Below are 10,439 nucleotides of genomic sequence, written 5' to 3'. Positions count from 1 at the left end.
CCGCTAAAGTAGCGGCTTTTTCCAAAAGTCGTAGAACAAAAGATTCCTATATGGAACTCTTAAGTGCAAATTTACTGATTCCATGACCCTAAAATACAGTTCGGATACCCTCCCACAAAATTCAATACTCAGGGAGCGTTAATTGTTCGAGCTGGCAAAAGTGTCTATTTTCGTATAAAAATAACTTTTAAACGTGACTTTTTACAGTAATGTGTTATATACCAAAATTTAAGGAATCTCAAGGGCTATACAGTTTAAAGTTGTAAGAAAAATCGTTAGAGCCGTTTTTGAGAAAATTAAAAAAAAGCTAAAAAAAAAGTTTAAACAAATTTTCTTTTGTTCATATCTTTTTAACTAATTCATTTACACAAATTGCATTTACAAGGCGTTTATAGCATTTATAAATACCTTTCAAACGAGATGCAGCACAAGTCTGTAGCTTTAGTAGTATAGAAGTTACGGCTTTCCGAATTTTAGCTATTTATAGCTGTTTTCCCGCTAAACTAGCGGGGTTTTCCAAAAGTGGTAGAACAAAAGTTTTTTATATCGATGTGATGAACGTCATATCAAATTTTCAGAACTTAAAAAACATATTTTGGACAAGTGGACAAGTGGACAAGTGGACAAGTGGACAAGTGGACAAGTGGACAAGTGGACAAGTGGACAAACTGACAAACAGAATTAAAATTTCATTTTGGGAAGAAGAAGAAAATCTTATTTTGGCTATAACTTTTGAACGGAGCGTCGGATTTCGACAAATGACCCCTCATTCGACGGGTATTTTCAAAAGGAATACAACTAAAACATTGCGAGGGGGCATTTATCCCCACCGGCCCCAACAGCTCCAAATTTCGAAATTTTCACTTTTTCACTTTCACCGCTCTCTCCCCCAAGCCAATTGATTTTCTTAAAGTCTTGGTATGCAATCCTTTAAGTTTTTGCAATACCTTTCGATTGGTGTATTACTCATTACGATCGGACTATCACAGCAGATTTTCAATTTTGCGGCTATATAATAGTAGTCGCCTTCGCACACTCTCCTGGTGCGCTTCGTCACTACATGGACTGCCGTCCATAGTGATAACATTTTGGAAGGAAAAATGGGCCAGGACTCGGTTTTTCTGTGTTATCCTTCAAAGTTTATGACATTCTTAATGAAGATGATCCAAAACCTAACCAATCGAACCGGTTTTCATGACCGTTTTCCATCCAATATGTTTCTTTTTTGAATATTTTTCTTTTCCGACTGGGAAAATTTTCCACATGTCGTTGTATTGCCAAATGGTAATCAATTTGATGTCTGGATATCAGGAGAAGTTAGTTTTAGTCAAATCTCATAAAATATATCCTTTATACACAAGAATATTAGCGCATCGTAACGTTTTATTTAAAGAAAACGGAAGTGGTGCTATTATTTTTTTCGGCCTTTTTTTGACTTTTTTTCTTAAAATCTGAAAAAATTATATGTAGACAATATTTTCGATACCCGTATCAATTTTTTCAAATAGGTGGAATACTAATCAAGATAATAAAAAACACTTCTTATATAAAAATCCCAGTTTTTCACATATTTCTTTAATATTAAGAACCTGTGACGAAGTGGTGCTATTATTTTTTTCGCAACTGTATCTAGATACTCTTGACAGAAGTTTGCTTTAAAGCAGCGGTCGGCAGCGCCCTATTAAGTGAGCATAGGGTTTTGTTCTGCCGGCGCGTCGCTCGCACATGTATAACGTAGAACAGCCCAGCGGGAATGTGAGAAGTTGGTTTTTGTGTTCTTGAAATCCTGTTCCTTTTTGCAGTCGGCGGTGTGGGGTTAGATAATTTCTGAGCGTTAAATGGGTGGGTTTCTGAGAAGCATCAATATCAGGCCACTTATGCGCTGTGTGATTTCTGTGGCACTACGATTATAATATTTTTTTACAAAAAAATCTTATAATATTCAAAAATCCTATGATTTACACCAAAACCAAAAGACTTGTTCTCACATTTAGTTTTAATTTTTAGTAATTTTAAAAGTCGTAGAAAAAATATTAATAATTGTTAATCAAAAAAATTAAACTATATAACATTATTATCATAATGTCTATAATGATAATATTAATTTATGTTACTCAACATTTTTCAAATAATAATAAGGATGAATGTGGGATTCAACCAAATTATATAGAAAAACCACGGTAAGACGATTAAAATATTTGATCACATTTATCAAGGAATTACATTAAATTACAAAGAAAACTATTGTTGTTTTTTACATTTTTAAACATTTTCTGTGAAATAAAATAATTTGATCGTCAGATCGTGGCCTAAGCCATTTTCAAGTGTTGTTAAAATATAAAAATTCGTGTTGGTGGTATTGATAACACGAAAAATGCCTAATATACCTATAATATACGTAACCTTTAATGATTACGGTCCCTGAAAAGTATTGTTTAAATATTTATTCGGCGCCAAAGTGTGACCCAACTTTACAACGAAATTTATACCACATTTATCTGCATTTTGTATGGTATTATCAAGAATATAATGCAGGGTCACATCATTTTTAAATTTGTTGGAAAAAGTGAAAAAAAAGTGAAAATAGTTAATTTTAATCTAAAAAACAATAAAAAGGTGAGTGATAAAATGAATTTTGTCTTTTTATAACCTTTATTCCAGCGTTACAAAGGTTAGTATCACAGATATTTTCGCCATTAATAAATATACGCCTCCGGATGCTATCTTCAACACAAATTCTGCATTTCAGTGACACTTGAAATGTTTTTAATCTTTACCAGTGGTAAATGGTGTGAGGTGTTCATTAAATGGTTGTATAAATAGTACTTCAGTACTAACTTAGTTGTTTAACTTAATCAAAATATTACATTTATTTCAGCCAGGCCGACTGAGACTTCTTGGGACCAGAAGTGTTGCGCCTGCGTTTGTCATATTTTATTTTTTCTTCTCATAGTTTTTGATATAGATACCCGAAATAAAACAACTGAACAGAGGGTAAATGATCGGCCATGGCAAACCAGGCATAATTTCTGGAGAGATCCTTTAATTTTGTGCGGAGACCTAATAATGGCAATTACTCTTATTATTATTCCTGGTCTTACATTCATATATAAATTATGTTTGATATTTTCAGAAGACAGACAAGAAATGGATATCTAAGTACTGCATTCGGCCAAGCAAAACCCGGGAATGCTTCAGGCATTAAAAATTTGTAGTTCCAATGCTTCGATTGTAAATATTATTAATAAATACACAAACAAATATTACAAAAAACATGATTTTTATTGTGGAAAATCAGATACTGCAAAGCAGTGCAAAACCAAAACTGCGAGGGTCTGGAAAAACCAAAACTGGGAGGGTGTAGAAAAACAGATATTGCAAGTGGAGGAAAACCATAACTGGGTACGTGTGGAAAATCTATAATGCGGGAAGTCGAAAAACCAGTGGATTTTGTCCTGCATTCTTCTGCCAGAGATCCAGATAGAAACCTCATTTCCCCCTTACTTTTTGTGTCACCCCCGTGTATTTTGAAACCAGAGATGGAAGAAATGTAAGGGGTGAATGAGGTTTAGTCCCTTCCGCTTCTATGGAGAAACCTCTTGAAAATATGTTATTTTCCAGAGGAATTTTCCCGGTGGGAGCGGTCTGCACACACACATCGATGAGCTGCCCAGTGAAAATTACTCACACAAATATAAAACAAAATGTCAACGTATGTGTGTGCCGACCGCTGCTTTAAAGAAATAGCATTCTCAAATGTAACAAATTTTAATAATTTAAAAATTTTAATAATTTAATTTAATTTAAAATGAAATGAAAAATAAGTTCATAGGAACAAAAAATAATAATTATCTTTGACATAAATCCTCAATTATTATTATTGTATTTACCTTGCCTTTTGTACAGCCTTCATATAACATATAACGAGCTCCCCTTTATTGGTTTCAAAAACATCTTCTCTAGCGTTTATTGACTTCTTCTGAGGTACTTCAGTCTTTACAACAAAATTTCTTCTAAAACTATGACTATTTGCTGTTGGAATTCAACTAAATACTTGAACGGTTGCTGGCAGTGGGGGATTCGAGGGATTTGGAGGAGGTTTTAAATTTTGCTAGCTCGTCGTTCCTGCAGGCAGGCGGTGGTAACGGTGGCAGCTGTTGTCCCAATGATGGCGGCTCCCAGGATACCCCGTTCCCGTTCGCTCAATCCGGAAACGGACAGGCTATTGCTGCGCCAAGCGGAAGAGGAGGTGGTGCGATCCGTGCCCGAGGAGGTGGATATGGAGTTGATCAGGAAGGTGGCCTCGCGGCGGAGAGTGCGTCGTGGATGTCGGGCTGTCGTAGTGGATCCCGCCAGCGTGGCCCCCTCCTCGGCATCCTGTTCCTGTCGCCTGGACGTGTTGCGTCCACTTCCTCCCGCCGCTGGATGTTGCCTCTGATGGTAGTGATGGCGATGATGGTGATGCTGTCGCTGACCCAAACAGGTGAGCAGCAGGCGCCAGAAGCCGCTGCGGAACTTGGAGGACATCAGGTTGTACAGGATGGGGTTCATGGCCGAGTTGAGGTAGAGCATGAAGCGCGAGAAGTACAGCAGATTGTAGTAGCCGGCGATGCCCAGGCTCTGCACATCCTCGGCGCTGGCCAGGATCACCCAGAGGGTGAAGGCGCGGAAGGGCAGCAGGCAGACGAAGAAGCTGGACACGACGGCCACCAGCATGAAGATCACCTGCTTCCGGTGCTTCCGCATCCCGTTGCTCTGCTGGTGGCTGTTGCCCTTGGTGCTGGGCACCTGGGTTGCTCCACCAGTTGCTCCACCCGTCGGCTGCTGGGGCTGCGGGGAGGTGGGTCGATGGAAGGCGTTGTTCGGGCGCAACAACTTGTAGGCGATGGCTGCATACAAGAGGAGCAGGATGCCGAAGGGCAGGAAGAAGAACACCGTGATGCTGCCCACAAAGTAGAAGATCGGCCAGAAGCCATCGGCGGCGGTGGTGCAAACGGGGGCGTCGGTTCCATCCCCGTAGGGCTCCACACTGTAGCTGGATATGGCGATGATGGGACTGCAAGAATCATATTTCTCATATTAGTTCCAGTCGAGGGAGTAGCAATGTTAGCTGGTGTCGTCTGCAAACTTTTTAACGCGCTGCGGGCAGGAAACAAACAAATATTTAAAAGCTACTCAACGGCTATCTACTGGAAAAGTTTCGGGGGCGAAGCACTCAACTTAATCACACAGCGGAAACGGAAACGGCAACGTCTGCTCATACTCATCAAACTCGCAGGATGGCGGGATTCTACTACTACTTTACCATACTTTACAAAACGAATGAAACGATATCTACGTCATAGGGCTACGAAAACAAATTATAAAGCCATGTATTTACAGAGGACGGGCATTAGTCCGATTTCCTTGGAATTATATAAATTACACTGCTGCCGGCGGAATGATTAGAGATTCCGGTGGAATGGGGGGTGATGTTGAAAAAAGCCGATTCCTTTGACCCGTCATGAGTTGTCATAAAAAATTTATTTACTTACAAACTCTTTGCTCCTTTTGTGTGAGTGTGCGGATGTGTGTTTGCTTGTATTTATAAGCAGAGTATATGTATATATAAATATGTTTGTATAAATATAAATATTAATATAGGTATGGCTATGTGTGTGTGGCGTATGTACAACTGTGTTTACATGTGAACATTGTGTGCATATTGAGCTAAGCTTTTTCTTTGAGCCGCCGCCAAGTAGGCAACAGTTTTTTCGGACATCCGGTGATGGCCGCCCCTGTAATGGCGGCCATTTTATCCGGTTTACTTTGTCCGGCTTACGGAAACTATTTCAATACACCTAAATCATGTTTATCCGCCGCCCTGATGGGCTGCCCAAACGCATATTAAGCCATTTTCGTTTCCATTTCCCAGTCCTCCTCGAACGCCCGCCGCTTAATGGCTCACCCAATGCCCAAAACCCAAAACCCAATCCATCCATATCCATATCTCGACTGGAAACTCTGACCATTGGTGGTAGTTCTTGTAGTTTGGCTGCCGTTGCTGTTATTTATCTTTGGCACATTCATTCGAGTTTAATAGCCCGAAAAATTGATTGTTTTTCGTACGGAAATGTCCAAGGCGGCGAAAGTTCGATTTGGTGTATTTGGGATTCTCGGGAGCTGTCAACGGCTGACTGAAATCGATTATGCCTGCCAAAAAGCGTTCAGGATGGGATTTGTGCGTGTTGCCAGGCATCGGGGGATCAGCATCATCGACACATTCGCATTCTAGTGAAGTGAAGCGAGCGTGTAAACGGGTTACAGGCGATTTTTCACGCCCATCCCGCCTAGGGGGGATTTTCCTGGACCGCCTCTTCGGGGAGATTTTCTATGCCTCCATTTCCAGGGAGATTTTCCCGACCTTTCATCGGGATTTTCGGATCCCTTTCTTCCAACGCCTCCTCATCGAAACTTATTTGCGGCTTGTGGCGCCGCGGTTGCGGGTTTCTCAGAGCCAGAAGTCGGCTATCGCTCACTCTCCTGGCCATTCCCCTGCCCAAGGTGGAGTGCTGCAGCATGGCCATGGCCTCCAGATCACTGCCACACGGCATCTGCATCTCGATCTTCAGTCGGGTGCGACTGATGTCCTCGCTGCACCGGCGATTGGAACTTCGGGACAGGATGCTGGAGTTCGTGGCTGCCGTGGCATTCGAGGAGTTGGTATTCGTGTTCGTATTGGTGCCCATGCCCAGTGACAAAGTGCCACTGCGACCCCTTGAGGAGTTCTCCTTGCGCCTGCCCAGGGTAACCAAATCGAGCAGCAATCTCCCTGCATCCTGTACCAGCCGCTTGAAACCCCTGCGAAACTTGGTCGACATCAGGTTGTAGAGAATCGGATTCATGGCCGAGTTGAGGTACAGCATTATGCGGCAGAAGTATAGCAAACTGTAGTAGCGCACCAGTCCCAGATCATGCAGCGTTTGGTCCGTGCTGAGGATGATCCACAGGGTGAGCACCCTGAAGGGCAGCAGGCAGACGAAGAAGGACAGCACCACGGCGCCCAGCATCAGGACCACCTGCTTGCGGGCCTTCAGACTGAGCTCCGGCTTCGTGGGACGGGCACGCAGCATGGCCGCCCGGTTGGAGACCAGACTCCTGGCGATGATGCCGTACAGCACCACCAGGGTCACGAACGGCACCACGAAGAACACCGAGATGGTCATCAGGAAGAAGGCCAGCGTCCAGTCGGTGATGGCCTGGGTCAGGCACACGGCCACCGACGATCCATCAATGTACTCGGCCAGCTTGTACTCGGCCACCCACAGGATGGGGCTGCTCGGGGCGGGAGGAGTCGCAGTTGAGGGGAGAGAAAGCAAACAAGAAACGTAATCAGGTGGCGGGGTCACCGGGGGAGTGGATAATGGATAATGGATGCGGGTGGAAGTCGGGGAAAATGCCCAGAGTGGCGGAAAGGAAGAGAGGGTGGAGAGCGGGATAGACAGTAGTTGATGATGGTAGACCAATGGCGATGAGCAAAAGGTTAACCGATTCTGGGATGAACTTCAACTCTCTAATGAAGCCGTCTGGTTAAAAGCCGATTTTCTTGACCTGATTGCTTTTATGTGTTTTTTATTTCTTCGGGTCAGCCGAGTGAATTTAACTCTTGGCGGAGATTATGATCTTTACCTGCCAATTTCAATGTTTCCGTAGTTGATTTAGAAAGACAAATAGAATACTTACAATGAGTAAAATAATTGAGTAATTGACACTTAAGTGAAAGTGGAATTTGTATTCAGATAATCATATTTAAAAAAAAATCCAATAAAATTAAAAAGTAAATTTTCTAAGAATTATTATTAGATCCCATTATAATTTTTATGAATACAATTTAAAAACATTGGAAAACTACCATAATACACATGAAAATAAATCTTAAAATTTGCATTATCAATGGAATTACATTTTACTTACATGAAGATTAATGGGTAGATGGTAGAATATATCATATACTTCATAAACCATTCGCTTTCATTTGACTCTGTGAATATTTCCAGCCAAACAAACAAGTTTAAATGTTCGTTTATTTGGAGTAACCCGAAACGCAGATTAAACAGTTCCCCGGCTGCCCAAAATCCTCCCCGGCTAGACCGAAAGATATGACAGTCAACAGGCGGTGGCTGTTTTATTTTTTTCTGACGATGATCCGGGCGTTTTGGACGTGCGTCAGCAATTGGCCCCACCCCCCTTTATTTTCTCCTACAGCTGCGCCCATGGGCGTCGTGTGGCGCGTCGGTTTGAATGTGTTTTAAAATGTTTGTCGGCCTTCGGCATCTTGTGTAGCGTAATTAATGGGTCTCGGCCTGGAGGCGGGTGTCCTGTGGACCCGATGACCCCACCACCAGCACTGCTGGACCTCTGAACTCTCCCACTGAGGGGTCAGTGGCCGGCTCGACAATGTGCTGTTTATTTCATTGTTATGGACGCGGCAAGATTTGCAAAATTAAAAAGGGTCGCCGGTCGTCCTTGGACGAGAAGCGAACAATAATAAAGTGTCAATGAAATGAAATCCATGATAGCGGACATCGGTGCTTATTAAAGATGACAGGCCGCTGATAACGGAGGCTCCAACTTGGACAAAAGACGACCGGAACTTGAGGCCAAGGATGTCAATGGGAATGATGATGATGTGAGGGCAGGAGTAGAAGTAGCAGGAAAGGAAATAGAATAGATAGGGATAGAGGGACAGAGCGGCAACAGTCGCCGTTTAGCATGTAAATGGACACGCCGATGGCTCACAAAAGGCCAAACACCAAGACCAGAAATTCCACAATATAATGGAAAATAAACAAAACGGAAAAAATGTGCAAAACCCAGAAACAAAACACAAATCATTAAAATGACGGCGATTGACACTTGTAATTAATGAGCGAGCAACTGAATGCTTGACTGGGCGAAATGAATGAAAATGGAAATAGGCCATAAACTAGATCTAACCGGGATAATACTATAGGATAATAATATATATATGTACCAACACCAGAAAGCATGCAATAAAGCCAACGAACTAAGTACGATTTCCGAAATAATAACGCTAATGTCTAATTAAATTTAAGAAGAAATAGGAGCTGAAAGTGGTGGGTTCGGTGCACTGTCTCCAGATGGAACCGAACCAAACCAAACCGAACCGCTTACCTCGTAAAGAGCGCAGCAATGCCCCAGGCCAGAACGCAGATGAGGATGGCCCGTCCTTTGGTGCAAACGTAGCCGGCCTTTAATGGCTCGCAGATTGCGTAATAGCGCTCGAACGAGATGGCCAAGATGGTCAGAACGCTGGCATGGGCCACAGTCAGCTCCACGAACGGCACAGCCTTGCCTGGAGTAAAGCAGTTAATTAGGTTGGGGAAAATAAACAGAACAGTAGCTGAGGAGTGATGGAGCAATGGAGTTTTAGAGCCACTCACACATCTCGTGCCCGAGGACCCAGGTCTCTGGGCGGGTGTTGACCTCGACGAGAACGGTGGGCGTGCAGACGAGCAGCACCAGCAGGTCGGCGATGCTCAGGTTGGTGAGAAAGATGTTCGTCGAGTTGCGCATATCCTTCGTCTTCACAATCACGATGGGCACCTGCGTTGGATTTAAGGTGGTTTAAGGTGATTTGGCAAATATGACAGGTCTTAACATATAAATGGTGTTACCACCTGATGCTATTCTTTTAAAGATTTGAATTAAAAATTGCTCATGAAAAACAGTTCAAACTAAATCTGAAATCTAACATTATTATGTAAGGTATTTATCTTATTTCGCTTTAGTAATCTAATCTAATTGTAAAATATTTTTCTTTTAAAGATGCTATTCTTTTAAAAATTTATAGTAGAAATTGTTCATAAAAAACAAGCAAATTAAATCGGAAATCTAACATAATTATTTAAAGTATTTATCTTATTTCGCTTTAGTAAAACAGAATTTCTTATACATATCTTTTAAATTAGAATTGTGAAATTTGGAATTTTATTAATGGATTTTTCGCATAATAAAAACTTGGCTTGACATTAAAAGGGTGAATCCCCCTGTGTGCCCTTGAGGCAATTTCCAAACGAATTAATTTCAATTATAAATGCCTTCGCCTATAATTCTTTATAGAGAAGAAGGGGAGGACTCACCATCACATTGCCCACCACGCCCAGCAGCATGATGACTATGCAGAAGAACATGGCGGTTGTGCGGATATACGACGGAATCTGTGGCAACATCTGCTCAGCATCGTCCTTGGAAGTGGCTGTTGTTGCTGTGGCTTCTGCATCAGCTGCTGCTGCTGCTGCTGCGGTGGAGTTGTCCTGGCGGTCAAGTCCTGCGGCTGGAATACGATGAGTTGCGTGGTGTGGGCCATGGCCGCCACTAGCAGCGCCACGGGATAGCCCATCCTGCTGCGACGACGTGGTTGTGGTTCCTGGGCGAAC

General features: G+C 42.5%; 1 protein-coding gene across 1 annotated transcript; it reads right to left on the bottom strand.

Moving 5' to 3' along the window:
• Positions 1–3,962: 3,962 nt before the first annotated feature.
• On the bottom strand, positions 3,963–10,380 carry ETHR (ecdysis triggering hormone receptor). The gene is made up of 5 exons (XM_070216588.1): positions 10,143–10,380; positions 9,444–9,606; positions 9,175–9,355; positions 6,333–7,314; positions 3,963–5,073 (listed from the first exon to the last, which is right to left on the bottom strand). The coding sequence occupies exons 1-5, from the start codon at positions 10,230–10,232 to the stop codon at positions 4,102–4,104; spliced, it is 2,388 nt and encodes a 795-aa protein (XP_070072689.1). The 5' UTR covers positions 10,233–10,380; the 3' UTR covers positions 3,963–4,101.
• Between the last annotated feature and the right edge of the window lie 59 nt (positions 10,381–10,439).

This window comes from Drosophila takahashii, chromosome 3R, assembly GCF_030179915.1.
Source record: "Drosophila takahashii strain IR98-3 E-12201 chromosome 3R, DtakHiC1v2, whole genome shotgun sequence".
NCBI classification, from domain to species: domain Eukaryota; kingdom Metazoa; phylum Arthropoda; class Insecta; order Diptera; family Drosophilidae; genus Drosophila; species Drosophila takahashii.
The sequence above is the reverse complement of the archived record's forward strand: the minus strand, read 5'-3'. Positions and strand labels throughout refer to the sequence as shown.